This window comes from Balaenoptera ricei, chromosome 8, assembly GCF_028023285.1.
Source record: "Balaenoptera ricei isolate mBalRic1 chromosome 8, mBalRic1.hap2, whole genome shotgun sequence".
In the NCBI taxonomy this organism is placed as follows: domain Eukaryota; kingdom Metazoa; phylum Chordata; class Mammalia; order Artiodactyla; family Balaenopteridae; genus Balaenoptera; species Balaenoptera ricei.
This window is the reverse complement of record NC_082646.1, coordinates 63766928-63787444: the sequence shown is the minus strand read 5'-3', so window position 1 is coordinate 63787444 and position 20517 is coordinate 63766928. Positions and strand designations below refer to the sequence as shown.

Sequence of the window (20517 nt, the reverse complement as noted above, 5' to 3'; positions counted from 1 at the left end):
CAACAGGGTAGGAGGGTTCCCTTTTTTCCACACCATCTCCAGCATTTATTACTTGTAGACTTCTTGATGATGGCCATTCTGACTGGTGTGAAGTGGTACCTCATTGTAGTTTTGATTTCTGTAATAATTAGTGATGTTGAGCATCTTTTCATGTGTTTCTTGGTCATCTGCCTGTCTTCTTTAGAGAAATGTCTGTTTAGGTCTTCTGCCCATTTTTTTGATTTTTTTTTTTTTTTTGATATTGAGCTTCATGAGCTATTTGTAAATTTTGGTGGTTAATCCTTGTTGATCGCATCATTTGCAAATATTTTCTCCCATTCTGTGGGTTGTCTTTTCGTTTTGTTTATGGTTTCCTTTGCTGTGCAAAAGCTTTTGAGTTTAATTAGGTCCCATTTGTTTATTTTTTGTTTTATTTTCATTACTCTAGGAGGTGGGTCAGAAAATATCTTGCTGCAATTTAGGTCAAAGTGTGTTCTTCCTATGTTTTCCTCTAAGAGTTTTATAGTATCTGGTCTTATATTTAGGTCTTTAATCCATTTGGAGTTTATTTTTGTGTATGGTGTTAAGGAGTGTTCTTATTTCATTCCTTTACATGTGGCTGTACAGTTTTCCCTGCACCACTTAGTGAAGAGACTGTCTTTTCTCCATTGTATATACTTGCCTGCTTTGTCATAGATTAGGTGACTATAGGTGTGTGCGTTTGTTTCTGGGCTTTCTATACTGTTCCATTGATCTACATTTCTGGTTTTGTGCCGGTATTGTACTGTTTTGATGACTGTAGTTTTTTAGTATAGTCTGAATTCAGGTAATCTGATTCCTCCAGCTCTGTGTTCCTCAAGACTGCTTTAGCTATTTGGGGTCTTTTGTGTTTCCATATAAAACGTAAAATTTTTTGTTCTAGTCCTGTGAAAAATGCCATTGATAATTTGATAGGGATTGCATTGAATCTGTAGATTGCCTTGGGTAATATAGTCATTTTGACAATATTAATTCTCCCATTCCAAGAACATGGTATATCTTTCCATCTGTTTGTGTCATCTTTGATTTCTTTCATCAGCATCATATAGTTTTCAGAGTATAGGTCTTTTGCCTCCTTAGGTAGGTTTATTCCTAGGTATTTTATTTTTTTGATGCGATGGTAAACAGGATTGTTTCTTTAATTTCTCTCTGATCTTTCATGGTATAGAAATGCAATAGTTTTCTGTGTATTCATTTTGTATAATGCAATTTTAGTGAATTCATTGATGAGCTCTAGTAGTTTTCTGGTAGCATCTTTAGGATTTTCTATGTATAGTATCATGTCATCTGCAAGCAGTGACAGTTTTACTTTTTCTTTTCCAATTTGTATTCCTTTTATTTCTTTTTCTTCTGATTGCCGTGGCTAAGACTTCCAAAACTATGTTGAATAAAAGTGGTGACAGTGGACATCCTTGTCTTGTTCCTGATCTTAGAGGAAATGCTTTCAGCTTTTCACAATTGAGTATGATGTTAGCTGTAGGTTTGTCATATACAGCCTTTATTATGGTGAGGTATGTTCCCTCTATGCCCACTTTCTGGAGAATTTTTATCATAAATGGGTGTCGAATTTTATCAAAAGCTTTTTCTGTATCTATTGAGATGATCATATGGTTTTTATTCTTCAGTTTGTTAATGTGGTGTGTCACATTGATTTTACATATGTTGAAGAATACTTGTATCCCTGGGACAAATCCCGCTTGATTGTGGTGTATGATCGTTTTAATGTATTGTTGGATTTGATTTGCTAGTATTGATATTTTGTTGAGGATTGTAGTGTTTATATTCAATCAGTGATAATTGGCTTGTAATTTTTTTTTTTTTTTTTTGTATTTTTGTCTGGTTTTGGTATCATGATGATGGTGGCCTCATAGAATCAGTTTAGGAGTGTTCATTCTTCTGCAATTTTTGGAAGAGTTTCAGAAGGATAGGTGATAACTTTCCTCTAAATGTTTGATAAAATTCAGCTGTAAAGCCATCTGGTCTTGGACTTTTGTTTGTTGGGAGTTTTTAAATCACAGTTTCAATTTCAGTACTTGTGATTGGTCTGTTCATATTTTCTATTTCTTCCTGGTTCAGTCTTGGGAGATTGTACCTTTCAAAGAATTTGTTCTTTTCTTGCAGGTTGTCCATTTTATTGGCATATAGTTGCTTGTAGTAGTCTCTTATGATCCTGTGTATTTCTGCTGTGCCCTTTGTAACTTCTCCTTTTTCATTTTCTAATTTTATTGATTTGAGTCCTCTCTCTCTTTCTGGATGAATCTGGCTAAAGGTTTATCAATTTTGTTTATCTTTTCAAAGAACCAGCTTTTAGTTTAATCTTTTCTATTGTTTTCTTTATCTCTGTTCCATTTATTTCTGCTCTGATCTTTATGATTTCTTTCCTTCTATTCACTTTGAGTTTTGTTTGTTCTTTCTCTAGTTGTTTTAGGTGTAAGGTTAGTTTGTTTGAGATTTTTCTTGTTTCCTGAGGTAAGTTTGTATTGCTTCCTGAGGTAAGTTTGTATTGCTATAAACTTGCCACTTAGAACTGCTTTTGCTGTATCCCATAGGTTTTGGATTGTTGTGTTTTCATTTTTGTTTCTCTCTAGGTGTTTTTTGATTTCCTCTTTGATTTCTTCAGTGATCCATTCAAGGTCCTTGTTAAACATTTCTTATATATTCTCAATCTCTGCCTCCATTCTTTTTCCGAGATCTTGGATCATCTTTACTATCAATACTCTGAATTCGTTTTGGGGTATATTTCCTATCTCCACTTCACTTAGTTGTTTTTCTGGTGTTTTACCTTGTTCCTTCATCTGGAACATATTCCTCTGCCATCTCAGGTTGTCTAACTGTCTGTGCTTGTGGTCTCCATTTTGTGGTCTGCAGGATTGTAGTTTTTCTTGCTTCTGCTGTCTGCCCCCTGGTGGATGAGGCTAGTCTAAGAGGCTTGTGCAGGCTTCCTGGTGGGAGGGACTGGTTCCTGCCCACTGGTGGGTGGAGCTGGGTCTTGTCCCTCTGGTGCACAGGGCCATGTCAAGGGGTGTGTTTATTGGGAAGCTAAGGGCTCTGGAAGAATTTTGGCTGACTGTCTGCTGATGGGTGTGGCTGTGTTCCTGCCCTGCTGGTGTTTAGCCTGAGGCATTCCAGCACTGGAGCCTACAGGCTTCTGGGTGGGACCAGGTCTTGGTGAGAAAATGGCAGCCTCCAGGAGGGCTCATACCAATGAGTAATCCCCAGAATTACCGCCTCAAGTCTTTGTCCCCACAATGAACCACAGCCGACCCCTCTACCTCCACAGGATACCATCCAATACTAGCAGGTAGGTCTGGCCCAGTCTCTTATGAGGTCACTGCTTTTTCCCCTGGGTCCTGATGCACACGAGACCTTGTGTTCACCCTCCAAGAGTGGAGTTCGTTTCCCCCAGTCCTGTAGAATTCCTTCAATCAAACCCCGCTGGCTTTCAAAGCCAGATGCTCTGGTGGCTGTTTCTCACATTGCCAGACCCACAGGCTGGGATGCCTGACATGGGGCACAGAACTTTAACTCCTGTGGGAGAACCTCTGTGATATAATTTTTTTCCAGTTTTTGGGTTACCTACCTGGTGGGTATGGGATTTGATTTTATTGCAATTGTGCCCTCCTACCATCTCATTGTGGCTTCTTCTTTATCTTTGATTGTAGGATATCTTTTTTGGTAGTTTCCAGCATTTTTCTTTTTTGTCGATGGTTGTTCAGCAGTTAGTTGTGATTTTGACATTTTAATAAGAGTGAGCCCATGTCCTGCTCCTCTGCCATCTTGTCTCCACCCAAAGCCTCAAATAACTTAGATCATTGGCTCATTATGACAGATAAAATTCAGGAACAGTCAGATGGAAGACATACAGAGAGGAAGGTATAGGAAAAGGGCTTGGAGCTTCCATGCCCTTTCCAGGCTGCCATTCTCCCAAAAGTCAAGTGTACTTGATAGTTGCTAAGAGAGTAGACTTAAATGTTCTCACCACAAAAAAGTATTATAATTGTATGAAGTAACAGATGTGTTAACCTTATTGTGTTAATCATTTAATAATATTGATACATGTGTATCATATCACATTGTAGACCTTAAACTTAAAGTTGTGCCAATTATAGCTCAAGAAATCTGATGGGAGTAAAGGAACTTTAAAATCAAACCTAACTCCTGTATCCTACATCTCCATATCCTTCCAATTTTGCCTAAGATTTTAACAATTCCTTTAACTTGCATCTATACCAGGGAGAGAGCAATAATCTTCTAGAACAGAGGATCTTAACGTGTGGTAAAGCAGATATTTCCCAGAGATGGTTGGAAGATAGTCTAGAGCTTTATGAAAAAAGCAATCACAATCTTTTTTTTAACATATAGAACAAATAATCAATTTTGCACTTTCAAAATGGCACCTGAGTGGTAGAGAGGAGGAAGACAGAAAAGTAAGACAGGAGCCAACCACGCCAGTGAGGAGGTTGAAATAAGAGTTCAGGGCCTAGCTATAAGGATACAGAAGAGAGAGACCACTGTAGGAATAATTGGGAAATCTCAAGGAAGGTTCTCTATTCAAGATGGAATATCATGAATCACTAATGGTGATTGTAAAAGTAGCTCTTTTGTATGTACGTCAGAACTTCCTATAGGAAACATTTTCACAGATTTTCTTAAATCACTCTCCACACTCTAAGCATATTAAGTATATGGTAGAAAAAATTGGAGAGAAATTGTTAAAAAAAAATACGTTGGCCACAAATTTTTCAAACATTAACATGTTCACCCAGAAATCAAAAAAATGAAACTATTGCATTTGTGCTCTCATCTATATAAAAATACAGTAAGTCCCCTACATACAAACCTTCAAGTTGCAAACTTTCAAAGATGCGAACGTGTGTTCACATGTCCAATCACGTAAGTTAGTTCACATGTCTGGTGTACATTGTCACGTGCATGCATCATCTACAAGTGATTGTGCTTTTGTGTACTTCACTGTGTAGTAGTGTATAAAGTAGAGTAGTACAGTATCTTTATTTCAAGCCAGTATCTTTTATTTATGTCTGGAAGAAAGCGTAAAAGCGTGGTGATGTAGCTGGTACTGCTGAAGAACTGAAGAGATTCACGACACAGGAAATGGCAAGGGAAATTTTCTTTGAGGAGGAACTGTTAGTTTTTGAGGCACAGGACCCAAACGTACAATGGTATATGAAGGTTGCAGCAGCCATTCAGAATGCAATCCAGTGCTACCATGTCATCTATGACGAGGAAAAGAAAGCCACTACCCAGACATCACTGGATCTTTTCTTCAAGAGGGTAATCAGAATTGAATCCAGCAAGGAACCAGAACCTGTGTCTTCAACATTGGGCATGAGTGAAATTGCAGCTTGCCCTCCGCCTCCTATTGCTGACGATCCTTCAGCTCTACCATCTCCCACCTCTTCTCCCTCCACCAGTCAGTAACTCTTCTTGCCTGTTCACTTGATGCCAGCCCCGGTATGCCAGCTGTTGTGCTGTACTACTGTACTTTTCAAGGTACTGTACTGTAAGATTTAAAATGTTTTCTTTTTTTGTTTGTTTTTTATGTATTATTTGTGTGAAAAGTATTATAAACCTATTACAGTACAGTACTATATAGCTGATTGTGTTGGTTCAGTACCTAAGCTAACTTTGTTGGACTTACGAACAAACTGGACTTACAAACATGCTCTCGGAATGGAACTTGTGTGTATGTATGGGACTTACTATATTTTTTAAATGACTATAGGGCAATTTAGCAAATGAACTCACTTGATGTTGGGTTAAATACAAATTGGACAACCACTTTTGGAAAACAATTTGACAACAGGATTTATGAGGTCTGCACAATGGTCAATAATTTTCCTTCTGGTATTTTATCTTAAGGATAAGCAGAAAAAAGGACATTGACAAATATATCTGTGCCACTTAGTGGAAAAAAATGAAACTAGCCTTCTATTCCAGAATAAAAATAGGTTAAAATAACCACAGACAAGGACACAACTACTGTAACTTATTATAAATAATTAAGCAAACACAAATTGAAAAAAAGTAGCAGAATGGAAAATTAAAATGTTAATAAATTTATATTTAAGCATTATTTTTGTATAGCCTAGACCCTATATTAAGTTTTTTAAATAATATAAGCAAAGATTAACCCAAAAAAAGTGTCCATATTGGTCATACCAGTATCTGTTGTTTATTTTTTCCCCCACCCTTCTCCTGTGAACTCTCTCCCAATGTCACTCTTAGAGTCCTTGAATACTTCAGGCCTTGGGGGAGAATAGTCAGAGACCTGGGGGTAGTGAACAGGCCCAGAAGGAGAGTAGGAATAAGTCTTATAATCTAGTCCTGGGAGGTAGAGTGGAATAAGGAGGGAAGATTACTCCCATTGGGGGGTAACTCAAGATCCAGAGGGAAGAATGCAGGTGTCTCTGTGCAACCCTTGGGAAACAACTGGTTGTTTTCAGTACCAGGATAAAGAGGGGACACAGGAGAAAACATTGAAGAGGTCAGAGCCATGGCCTCCCTTTGACTATGAACTAAATTCATCAAAGCATCCAGACAAGAGGTGACTACTGTAAATAGCTCTGTGGACATTGTCCAAATGGGTAAGTACATTCCAGAGATGGAGACAAAGTTATTGGAATCAGACTCCAATTTTCAGAAACTGCATTTGTCTTTGATCCATCCAGGGCTTATCTTCTTTACAATTCTAGTCAAAAGTAGAGGAAATAAGTTGAGTACAAATTGGGCTGGGTTATGAATCAAGGAAGAGGCAAAACCCCAATGTAAAAAGATTTGTTGCCTAGTACTCCCCATCAGAACATGACAGAAAAGATTGTACTATTCCATCCTGATTGGACCATTCCATCCTGATTGGACCTCTTGTCTTCTGCTCCACAGTCAGGCAAACTTCTCTCCCAACTGCATCTTTACACCATCAACAGGTCTCTTTAATTATTTTTATCCATGTTTAAAAGGCTATTCATACAATTGGGAAAGAAGGATATGGAGTTACCAAGGTCATATGAAAATAGCATTGTGTCTGTGTTCTCTGGAAGGGGGCAAAGAACAGAGGGGAGGAGTAGGTAAGGAGGGAATACAGTGCCTGTTCCAGAGCCCAGGCATTCTAATATTTCACCTTCTGTGTGTGCGCATACACACATTTATAAACAGTTCATTTTAATACATGATGCAACTCTAAGGCAGCTGTTACTCCCTTCATTTCACAGACTGGCAAACAGGCAGTGTAATCTCTCTGCCTTTGTTTTCTAAGTCACAGAGCCAGAAACAGTAGAGTTCATATTTGAACTAAGTTTGTCTTGCTTCTAATCCATGTTTATTTCACCACAACAAAACATCTCTATCAGGAGCTTCAGACCCACCATGAGGATGCCTCTTCCAGGACTTGCAGGCATGTCTCCCGTGTTCAGGTAAGGATGCCCTTATGTGGACTGATACTGAAAATGTTTCTCTAGAATGTTCTAGGTAAAGTGACACAGTTTAGGTGTCACACCTAGTTCAAACCACCACTTAATATGCCAATTATCAACTTGGTGGATTTTTTTGGGCTTCCCTGGTGGCGCAGTGGTTGAGAGTCTGCCTGCCAATGCAGGGGACACGGGTTCGAGCCCTGGTCTGGGAAGATCCCACATGCCACGGAGCAACTGGGCCCGTGAGCCACAATTACTGAGCCTGCGCATCTGGAGCTTGTGCTCCACAACAAGAGAGGCCGTGATAGTGAGAGGCCGGCGCACTGCGATGAAGAGTGGTCCCCACTTGCCATAACTGGAGAGAGCCCTCGCACAGAAATGAAGACCCAACACAGCCATAAATAAATAAATAAATAAATGGATTATCACGTTAAAAAAAAAAAATGTTCATTCTAAAAAAAAAAAAAAAAAAAAAAAACTTGGTGGATTTTTATTCATATGCTCATATTCTTTGTCCCAGCCTAAAACTCAGTTACAATTTCATTGACTAAACTGGGTCTGGCACAAATCAAAGTTAGAAATCTGGTTTTAAGTCCATCGCATGAACATTGATTCTTTTATGATGAGATACTTTGACCTTCCCTGACTTTGAGTAATTAGACCACCATCCTAAACCATAAAGGGACCTATCACAGTATCTTCAGAGAACACTTCAGATATTCTCCCTTTTATGAGATAAAATTGTGTATTGACCAGTGTTCCCAATAAATCCCTGTCTCATCTCTACAATTCCTGGACTTTTGAGGAATCTTCAAAGATGTCCCACATGACAGTGAAACAAAGGAAACTATTCCAATTTGCAGGATGTAAATTTCTGCTCTACTCCCCACCCCATAGTGAACAGTAAGAATCTGGGTAAAAGAAGCTGATGCCATATGCCAAGAGCCTCACACTTCATTTGTTCTTTATCCTTACCCTTTGCAGTTGATAGTCTCCCCATTTTTAATAAGAAAAAGACTGAGACTTCAAGAGTTTAGGCAATTTACCCAAACATAGGGTAAGATGGTCTGGATGGGAAATCTGGTTTTGTCAGATGGTAAAGCTGATACCCTAAGCTGCTACTGTGGTACTATCTATCTCCCATCCTTTTCTTTTCTTTTTTTTTTTTTTTTTTTTTTTTTTTTTAATGATGATGAAAGCTTGATGGTATTCACATTGCTTAATTTGTGTCATGCTTTATTTATTTATCTATTTATTTATGGCTGTGTTGGGTCTTCGTTTCTGTGCGAGGGCTTTCTCTATTTGTGGCAAGGGGGGCCACTCTTCATCACGGTGCGCAGGCCTCTCACTATCGCGGCCTCTCTTGTTGCGGAGCACAGGCTCCGGACGCGCAGGCTCAGTAATTGTGGCTCACGGGCCCAGCTGCTCCACGGCATGTGGGATCTTCCCAGACCAGGGCTCGAACCCATGTCCCCTGCATTGGCAGGCAGATTCTCAACCACTGCGCCACCAGGGAAGCCCCCTTTACTTTTCTTATCCAATAGATTCACAGAATCTTTACATTTGATCCCTGAGGAAGTAGTTTCACACATGGTATCACTTATTGGCATATTCAAGTACTCAATTCACAGAATTGCTAAAGTCAGAGTTAATATAAAAGAACATCTGTGAACGATTTTAAAGTTCACAGAACTTCAATCTTTTTTTTCAATACCTAGTCAATACCTGACCCAGAAGTAAGTAAACTCAAAAAACCTAACATTGTGTGTTGGAGCCTGAATTACAAATCCATGAGGTTACATAGGGGCATTTCTTATGCTTATTTGCTATGAAAATGTAACTTCTATTTATATTTTAGATATGAATAATTTGAAATGTGCATGGACTTTAGTTGGGGGGAATTCAGTGACTATGTACCCATCCACTCTGGTATAGAGATATAAAAGAAGGCTTTGTAGAGGAGAGATGGTCTGGGATGGAACTTGATGCCTGGGTAAGAAAACCAAGAAAGTGGTGAGACCTCTCTGCAAAAATGTAGCCATGTGAAGAAAGTCACCATGTTACCATGACATGAGTATGGGGAGTCTGACTTGTTGAATCTGAGATTCTAATGGGAAACATGAGGAGGGCAAGCCTAAGACAGGACAAGACCCAAATTATACCCTGTGCCCTCAGCTTCTGAACCCTGAAGATGTGTAGCAGTAGGAGCCATTGCTAGAGTCTTAGAGGCACCTGAAGGGCAAAAGAGCAAGAAGTGGACCAGGCTTTTACAAGTAATGGACAGTGGTTTAGCGCTGATCTCCCTATCTCTTCAAAGAATAGAGACCAAGAAGTATGTGGCCAGTAAGAAGGGTCCTGTTGACTGTTTTCTGTCAGTACATTTTTCTTTTAATCACTGTGATCAGATAATGGGCAAATGTCCAGTGAGATTTGCTCATAAAAAGATGCACCTCATCTTTTACCTATCTCAAATTATAGATGATGCCCAGATTCTCAGAAAGTTTAATAGACTCTGTCCTTAATGTTCCTTAGGATGGTTGACTCTATCTGTTCTTCATCTTTCTAACCATGAAATCTGGGCAACCTTAAATGAGATATTTTCCTTTGAAAAATTAGGTCCTGTGCCAGGTATCTTTTAAAGAAGTCAATTAGATTCATCAGTCTGACCAAACCATTATTAAGCTATTAAAGAAAAGGGAATTGTACCTCACTAATATATTTTCCTTAGTAAATTGTCCCCTTAGTAAGTTGTCCCGTTATGTTTTTGATTGGGTTTTGATGATTCTGTAAGACTTTTAAAGCTTTTCACTATTCTTCAAAAACAGAATATACCCATACACAAAAGAAAGAAAATTAAAAGAATGTGCTTTTACATCCAAGGTATATTCCTATAAGAAACACATATTTTAATGAAATCATACCGTATCAATACTTTAATCTGCTTTCTGCCATTCCCTCACTTAGTGTAATATGACGTAAACGTTTTACCAGGTAATACATAGCTTTAAAAATATTATAATAAATCTAATTCATTGAATAATGCTTTACTTTTGAACGCATTGATTCTAAATTTTCACTATAAAATCATGAATTGCAAATAGCTAATCATTGTTATTGATGTTACTCTTTATACAACAAAGAGAAGCATATGCAGGCACTAGGCTAAACACATGGACTTACATTTAATCATTGCACGTAGAACTTTGTGTTTTCCAGTGTAGAAGTCCCCAAACTTGTTCATCCCCTTTGATCCAGTAATTCCGCTTTGGGAAATATTTCCTAAAGGAAATGGAAGAGAGCAATTTAGCAGTAGAAATGTTAAGCATACCTGTTTCTACATTTACCAGTGGGTGTTTTCATGCAAAGTCTTTTATAAAATACATGTCAATTTTCAAGTAGACGTTCAGAATTCTTCTTTATTATAGGTTCCGCCAGGATGGAAATAAGATTCCAGTAGTCTACAGTTTCCAGGGGCAATATCTGTCATAGCAGTAAAAATCTAAAACTAAGAGCTCCTGTCCCCTAGCTACTCTAAACCCTCAAACATGTTCATGTCTGCTTGCTAATAATGCCTGCTTGGTGCCTACTTCTTTCTGGCTTACTGACATCCCAGGGCTGGAGTCCCTGCACATCTGGCTCTCCATCCCCTTTAGCTCCATGTACCTGGTGGCTGTGGTGGGGAATGTGACCATCCTGGCCGGGTAAAGTTGGAGCGCAGCCTGCACCAGCCCATGTACTTCTTCCTGTGCATGTTGGCTGTCATTGACTTGGTCCTGTCAACCTCTACCATGCCCAAACTGCTAACCATCTTCTGGTTTGGTGCCTGTCACATTGACCTAGATACTTGCTTGACCCAAATGTTCTTTATCCACTGCTTCATCACGGTAGAGTCAGGCATCTTCCTTGCCATGGCTTTTGATCACTATGTGGCCATTTGTGACCCACTATGCCACACCTCAATGCTCACCCATGCAGTGGTAGGACGTTTGGGCCTGGCTGCCCTCCTCCATGGAGTACTCTACATTGGACCCCTGTCCCTGATGATTCTCCTGAGGCTGCCCCTTTACCGGACCCAAATCATTGCCCACTCCTACTGTGAGTACATGGCCGTGGTCACCTTGGCATGTAGTGACACAACAGTCAACAACTTATATGGAATGGGAATTGGCTTCCTGGTATTGATCCTGGATTCATTAGCCATCACTGCCTCCTATGTGATGATTTTTAGGGCTGTAATGGGGTTGGCCACCCCTGAGGCTAGGCTTCAAACCCTAGGAACATGCAGTTCTCATATTTGTGCTATCCTTGTCTTCTATATCCCCATTGCTGTTTCCTCTCTCACTCACTGCTTTGGCCACTATGTCCCTCCCCATATCCATATCCTTTTGGCCAAATTTTACCTCTTCATTCCACCCATCCTCAACCCAATTGTCTATGCTGTTCACACTAAACAAATTCGAGAGAGACCTCTCCACATTCTTAAGTCAGGGGCTCAACCCAAGTGACTGTTCTGAATCTATGAGACAGATATTTAGTGATGGCAGGAAAAGGCTCTGACCAGGGAAACCAATGAAATAAGACCCATGCAACCAAGTCTTACCTGAGTTATGGAGAAAAGGGTCAAAGAGGAATATTAGAATATATTCTGTTTGACCATGGATTTCCTGAAAGTGGAAACGGGAATATCTGAAATATTTGAAAGAGGAAATCAGGGCTTGAGTTTTTGTACAATATTCCTTTTACTATTTGACTTCATAAAATTAAGCACAATAGACACAAGCATACAGACCACAGAAGTAGGATCGCTTATATCTTTGACTTTTTTGGTGAAGGATTTCTGGTTTCTCTTTGGAGAGAGTGTTTTGCACAATTTCTAGAAGGTAAAATTATAATTTAACACCTTCTTGAAAATGGTTTACAAATTCTGTTCGTAAAGGTCTGGAAAAATTAAAATGTGTTGGCAAGCTTTTCCAATCCTTTTCACTTGCCCCATAAAAGGTCTTTTGTTGAGAATGGAGGCAATATGAATGTGAGAAACCTTAATATAATGAGACTTGGAATGGGACTCTACTACTCACAGGAGTTAAAGTCCTCAAGCCAGGTCATTCTCCTATTTAAATAGATAAATGGAAATGCAGTATCCCACATCTCCTCATAATAAAATTAACTATGAGTGGGGAGGAGGAGACAGAAGGACATTAGGAGATTCCATTTTGGAGACCCTGAAATGGCCTACATGAAGGACAGCAGCCAAACTGAAGTAAAATGACAGAAGCAAGAAGGTAAGAGTGTGGTTATTGACATGAAAGAGGTTGGGTAGAGAACTGAGTAACGGTGATGAGAATAAATATATTCCCAGTGGTAGATGCAAACTTTATATAACTTTAGATCTCTTTGGAGAATTCTTAGGGACAAATTATCAAAATAAATGTATGAACTTTTGTTATTTATTGATCATAGAAGTTCCATAATGAGATGACTACTTCAGGCTAGAAACCTATAGAAATTTCGTGATAATGCATGAAAAAAACGGAATGAAGCAATCACACTCAATTACAGTATGTCCATTTTAGTTGTAAAATGTTTCAGACCTTAAATTGAAAATGCTCATTTAGCCTCCTCAATTTACAAACCATTACAAAAATTTAAAAGCTAAGGTGACTTACCTTAGGCTTAAAAGGAATCAACTTCGCATTTGAACGTATAATCTAAAGAAGCCAATGATTAAACCAGAGCTAAAATTTAAACCTCATATATCATCAACAAAAAAATGAAGGACTTAAAATATCAGAAACTTTTTTCTAAAGTTTGGCTTAACGCCCCTAAGCCAGGTCTAAATTTCTATTTCCTCAGAATACTATGCCTAAGCCTAAGGTTGGATGGGTAACATTTATTAATTTTTTCCCATTGTTTTGGGGTGAAGGGTACTTATTTCCCCATCTCCTTATCAAGGGTCCTGGAGTTCAGTACCAAACCTAAGTCATTTATTGGGGAAACATTGTGTTCTATGAACATAATTTAAATGCCAAATGTAATGTATCTGCTAGATTTTATTAGGAGTTGATGAAAAGATACCATAAAATCACCAGAGTTAGAAGCTAATTTTACAGAGTTATCTCCTGACCATAACTTGTGCTTTGGAGAAAATGAAGAAAAATGATGTTCATGTCTATCAGTGGCACCAGTGCTGTGAGGGAAATGACAAAGAACCTTTGTCATGGGATAACTCTTTGACATTAGCTGAAAGTCCATTTATACTATGTAAAGCAGAGTGTGTGTATGGAGATCCATGGTTCTTAATCTGGACTTAATTGAATTCAAGAGGATTAGTACTAAGAACTTTCTAGCCGAATATCCCCCGAAATGCCACAGTAAGGGGTTCCTCTATAGATGACCTGTTAGTTTTTCTGTAGATCAAGAACAAATACCAATAATCTCCAGTTTCTTTATCTCCAGTCAGTCATTCAATACTGTATAGGAAAAACAAGAAAAATATTACCTGTATGTGTGCTCCTGCTCCATCCAGGGACAACCAAACATGACAACACCCAGGCCTATCAGACTCAGGATATGAGCTAAATTATAGATCATATAGTAGAGCATTTAATCCCCTTGTGAACTATAGTCATGGCTGAGCCCTTTCATGGTGAACAGGATAAGAGGGAAGATACCCTGGTGAATGCAATATGAGGATGTGACAAATAGGTCCAATAACTGAATATCCATCTTATTCAAAGCCAACACCTTGTTTCTCCTTCACACAGATACCTTTTTCTTTTCTGTTACCCATACTCAGGGTGGAAGTAAAGGACACTATCATCATCACCTTTTTTTTTTTTTTTTAATAAATTTCTTTTTGGCTGCATTGGGTCTTCGTTGCTGTGCATGGGCTTTCTCTAGTTGCGACAAGTGGAGGCTACTCTTCATTGCGGTGCACGACCTTCTCATTGCAGTGGCTTCTCTTTTGCAGAGCACGAGCTCTAGGCACGCGGGCTCAGTAGTTGTGGCTCACAGGCTCTAGAGCACAGGCTCAGTAGTTGTGGCACGTGGGCTTAGTTGCTCTGAGGCATGTGGGATTTTCCTGGACCAGGGCTCGAACCCGTGTCCCCTGCACTGGTAGGCAGATTCTTAACCACTACACCACTAGGGAAGTCCTCATCATCGCCTTTTGAGTCTGCAAGTCTTCATGGAAAAAAATGAAGACTAGGGAACAGTTAAGGGAGGAGGAATCATTATAGTTATTAAAGGATCATGTGGCACAGGTAGTTAACTTGGGCTCTGGACTTAGAATAAAGGGCAGAGATGGATCTGAACCAGTAATTTTCAGACTTTGGACGTGTTGCACAATCTAAGCTTCAGTCTCCTCCTCTTAATTTTCTTTTATGGTTTTTATTCTTCAATTTGTTAATGTGGGGTGTATCACATTGATTGATTTCCATATATTGAAGAATCCTTGCATCCCTGGGATAAATCCCACTTGATCATGGTGTATGACCCTTTTAATGCGTTCTTGGATTCTGTTTGCTAGTATTTTGTTGAAGATTTTTGCATCTATGTTCATCAGTGATATTGGTCTGTAATTTTCTTTTTTTGTAGTATCTTTGTCTGGATTGGATATCAGGGTGATGGTGGCCTCATAGAATGAGTTTGGGAGTGTTCCTTCCTCTGCAATTTTTTGGAAGAGTTTGAGAAGGATGGGTGTTAGCTCTTCTCTAAATGTTTGATAGAATTCACCTGTGAAGCCATCTGGTCCTGCACTTTTGTTTGTTGGAAGATTTTTAATCACAGTTTCAATTTCATTACTTGTGATTGATCTGTTCATATTTTCTATTTCTTCCTGATTCAGTCTTGGAAGGTTATACCTTTATAAGAATTTGTCCATTTCTTCCAGGTTGTCCATTTTATTGTCATAGAGTTGCTTGTAGTAGTCTCTCAGGATGCTTTGTAATTCTGCGGTGTCTGTTGTAACTTCTCCTTTCTCATTTCTAATTTTACTGATTTGAGTCCTCTCCCTCTTTTTCTTGATGAGTCTGGCTAATGGTTTCTCAATTTTGTTTATCTTCTCAAAGAACCAGCTTTTAGTTTTATTGATCTTTGCTATTGTTTTCTTTGTTTCTATTTCATTTACTTCTGCTCTATCTTTATGATTTCTTTCCTTCTGCTAACTTTGGGTTTTGTTTGTTCTTCTTTCTCTAGTTCCTTTAGGTGTAAGGTTAGATTGTTGATTTTAGATGTTTCTTGTTTCTTGAGGTAGGCTTGTATAGCTGTAAACTTCCCTCTTAGAACTGCTTTTGCTGCATCCTATAGGTTTTGGATCGTTGTGTTTTCATTGTCATTTGGCTCTAGGTATTTTTTGATTTCCTCTTTGATTTCTTCAGTGATCTCTTGGTTATTTAATAACATATTGTTTAGCCTCCATGTGTCTGTGTTTTTTATGTTTCTTTCCCTGTAATTCATTTCTAATCTCATAACGTGGTCAGAAAAGATGCTTGATATGATTTCAATTTTCTTAAATTTACTGAGGCTTGATTTGTGACCCAAGATGTGATCTATCCTGGAGAATGTTCCATGTGCACTTGAGAAGAAATTGTAATCTGCTGTTTTGGGATGGAATGTCCTATAAATATCAATTAAATTTATCTGGTCTATTGTGTCACTTAAAGCTTCTGTTTCCTTATTTATTTTCATTTTGGATGATCTGTCCATTGGTGTAAGTGAGGTGTTAAAGTCTCCCACTATTATTGTGTTACTGTCGATTTCCTCTTTTATAGCTGTTAGCAGTTGCCTTATGTATTGAGGTGCTCCTATGTTGGGTGCATATATATTTATAATTGTTATATCTTCTTCTTGGATTGATCCCTTGAGCATTATGTAGTGTCCTTCCTTGTCTCTTGTAACATTCTTTATTTTAAAGTCTATTTTATCTGATATGAGTATAGCTACTCCAGCTTTCTTTTGATTTCCATTTGCATGGAATATCTTTTCCATCCCCTCACTTTCAGTCTGTATGTGTCCCTAGGTGTGAAGTGGGTCTCTTGTAGACAGCATATATATGGGTCTCATTTTTGTATCCATTCAGCAAGCCTGTGTCTTTTGGTTGGAGCATTTAATCCATTCACATTTAAGGTAATTATCGTTATGTATGTTCCAATGATCATTTTCTTAATTGTTTTGGATTTGTTTTTGTAGGTCCTTTTCTTCTCTTGTGTTTCCCACTTAGAGAAGTTCCTTTAGCATTTGTTGTAGAGCTGATTTGGTGGTGCTGAATTCTCTTAGCTTTTGCTTGTCTGTAAAGCTTTTGATTTCTCCATCGAATCTGAATGAGATCCTTGCCAGGTAGAGTAATCTTGCTTGTAGGTTCTTCCCTTTCATCACTTTAAGTATATCATACCACTCCCTTCTGGATTGTAGAATTTCTGCTGAGAAGTCAGCTGTTAACCTTATGGGAGTTCCCTTGTATGTTATTTTTCGTTTTTCCCTTGCTGCTTTCAATAATTTTTCTTTGTCTTTAATTTTTGCCAATTTGATTACTGTGTGTCTCGATGTGTTTCTCCTTGGGTTCATCCTGTATGGGATTTGCTGTGCTTCCTGGACTTGGGTGGCTATTTCCTTTCCCATGTTAGGGAAGTTTTCGACTATAATCTCTTCAAATATTTTCTCTGGTCCTTTCTCTCTCTCTTCTCCTTCTGGGACCCCTATAATGCGAATGTTGTTGCGTTTAATGTTGTCCCATAGGTCTCTTAGGCTGTCTTCATTTCTTTTCATTCTTTTTTCTTTATTCTGTTCCACAGCAGTGAATTCCACCCTTCTGTCTTCCAGGTCACTTATCCGTTCTTCTACCTCAGTTATTCTGCTATTGATTCCTTCTAGTGTAGTTTTCATTTCAGTTATTGTATTGTTCATCTCTGTTTTTGTTTGTTCTTTAATTCTTCTAGGTCTTTGTTAAACATTTCTTGCATGTTCTTGATCTTTGCCTCCATTGTTTTTCCAAGGTCCTGGATCATCTTCACTATCATTATTCTGAATTCTTTTTCTGGAAGGTTGCCTATCTCCACTTCATTTAGTTGTTTTTCTGGGGTTTTATCTTGTTCCTTCATCTGGGACATAGCCCTCTGCCTTTTCATCTTGTCTATCATCTTTCTGTGAATGTGGTTTTTGTTCCACAGGCTGCAGGATTGTAGTACTTCTTGCTTCTGCTGTCTGCCCTCTGGTGGATGAGGCTATCTAAGAGGCTTGTGTAAGTTTCCTCCAGTCTCCTCCTCTTAAAAATGGAAGTAACAATAGTAGCTCCTCATGGGTTAATTATAAGGATATAATGAGATAATGAATCAAATGTCTGCATAATCCCTGGCACATGAAACACAACTTGTCTTTTGAAAACAGTCTTTTATCATGCACTGAAAGGCCCATGGGAAGGGTAATAAGTCAGGAAGAGTAACTGGAACAAGTTCCTTGAAAAGCCAAAGAATGTCTGCACTTGTGCCTCACTCATAAGTGTACTAGCCTCAGCTCTAGAAAACACTCTCTGTTCTTTGCTTCTCTACAGAAAATTAGTTATATAAACACACTCAGCTTTCCTCTGTTCTCTTTGGCTGCCTGGTACCCACTCATGTACACCTGAGGCTTTTTAACTATTGACACCCACCTAATTAGTCTTGTGACGGTAAAAGGCTAAATACCTCTAAATATTTCCTTGTATAACAAGTAAAAAATTTATACTCACAAACTCAGTTGTGCAAAATGTCATTTCCTTCTTTTTTTTCCCCTGCATCATCCATCCACAATGGGGCTTAGAGTAAAAATTACGTTATACAAGATAGCATTTCCAACCAAATCCAATCAACTTTATAAATTGGAATTGATTAAGAAATCCTTAATTTAGGCTGATACAGTTTTAAAAACTCCCCCAGGAGTTTTTACATTACCCTCTTCCTTGTGTTAGATTTAAAACTGCAGTAGGGGGTGGGTGGGTTCTTACAAGACTGCCACCATGGCAGTCATATGGGAGACAACTATCTCCTGCTTCCTTTTCTTGGCTGGCCTCGAACCCATATACATCTTGTGCTATAATTATGGTATTTTTTCACACTGTGGCTTGTGGTACATGACCTCTTCCTACCAGAATCTCTGGTACAGTTGATCCACTGAGATTGCAGTCACGTCCCCACAGGACCCTGGCAGAGACTGTCCACTCTATCTTTCTCATGCTCATCCCTTTGTCCCAGCTGCAGCACCCTCTGCAAACTGGCCAAAGTGACCACTTTTATTCTCTCTGTCAGCCAACTTATTTATTTCATCTCTGCCCCAGGAGTGCTTACGATCTGCTTTCACACCACTTGGAGTCTTGGGAGCCTCAGCTTAAGAAGGAGAAGGTATGGTCCCAACTAGTGTTCTTCCTCCCACCAGGCACAGATTGTCTTTGTGCCTAATCTAATCTGAAACCAGGAACAGAAATCTGTTCTGCCAGGTCAGATACCCTTATACGTTTTTTGTCATCTTTTTGGCTCAAAGCTTTTGAATTTAAAAGCCAAGAATTCTATGTCCTGCTAAAGGGGTAACATGGGAGGTTCTGGATGCACTGGTATGCACTATGACTGGTATGTACTATATATATATGTTGTGTATATATATGAGTATTACTCAGCCATAAATAAAATACTGCCATTTGCAGCAATGTGGATGGACCTAGAGAATATTATGCTCAGTGAAATAAGTCAGGCTGAGAATGATAAATACTGTATAATATCACTTATATATGGAACCTAAAATTAATACAAATGAATATATATGCAAAACAAACAGACCCATAGATATAGAACACAAATTTGTGGTAACCAAAGGGGAAAGGGAAGGTGGAGGGACAAATTTGGGTATGAGATACAAACTACTATTTATAAAATAGAAAAGCAACAAGGATATATTGTATAGCACAGGGAATTATAGCCATTGTCTTGTAATAACCTATAATGGAGTATTATCTGCAAAACTACTGAATCACTATGCTGTACACCTGAAACTAACAGTATAAATCAACTATAATTTTAAAAAATCTGTTGCATTTCTATACACTAATAACAAACTTTTAAAAAGAAATGGGGGCAGGTCAATAACTGAGGCAGAAGAATGAATAAGTGAGCTGGAAGATAGAGTGGTGGAAATCACTGCCACAGAACGGAATAAGGAAAAAAGAATAAAAAGGAATGAGGACAGTCTCAGAGAACTCTGGAACAACATTAAATGCACCAACATTCTCATTATAAGGATCCCAGAAGGAGAAAAGAGAGAGGGCCTGAGAAAATATTTGAAGAGATAATAAATAGCTGAAAACTTCCCTAACATGGGAAACATTAACTCAAGTCCAGGAAGCACAGAGAGTCCCATACAGGATAAACCCAAGGAGGAAGAAGCCAACACACATATTAATCAAATTGACAAAAATTAAAGACAAAGAAAATATTGAAAGCAAAAAGGGAAAAGCAACAAATAACATACAAAGGAATCCCCATAAGGTTATCATCTGATTTTTCAGCAGAAACTCTGCAGGCCATAAGGGAGTGGCAAGATATATTTAAAATGATGAAAGGGGAAAACCTACAACCAAGAATACTCTACCCAGCATAGCTCTTGTTCAAACTCGATGGAGAAATCATAAGCTTTACAGACAAGCAGAGGATTCAGCACCACCATACCAGCTTTACAAAAATACTAAAGGAACTTCTCCAGGCAGAAAAGAAATGGCCACAACTAGAAACAAGGAAATTAAGAGTGGAAAAGTTCACCAGTAAAGGCAAACATACAGGAAAGGTATGAAACAATCCACACACAAATATGATATCAAAACCAGCAATTGTGAGGAGAGTACAAATGCATGATATTGGAAATGCATTTGAAATTAAAAGACCAGCAAGTTAAAACAATCTTGTTTATATATAGACTGCTATATCAAAGCCTCATGGTAACCACAAACTTAAAATCTACAATAGAAACACACACAAAAGAGAAAGCAAACCAAACACAACACTAAAGTTAGGTATCAAATCACAAGAGAACAAAAGAGGAAGAGAAGAAG

At 38.5% G+C, this 20517-nt stretch overlaps 1 protein-coding gene across 1 annotated transcript; it reads left to right on the top strand.

The window, feature by feature from the left end:
• Window positions 1–6619: 6619 nt before the first annotated feature.
• LOC132370166 (olfactory receptor 52M1-like) lies at window positions 6620–11953 on the top strand. The gene is given in 3 exon segments (XM_059929912.1): window positions 6620–6623; window positions 10975–11145; window positions 11148–11953. Coding segments are annotated over 3 exon segments (981 nt in total).
• Window positions 11954–20517: the final 8564 nt, after the last annotated feature.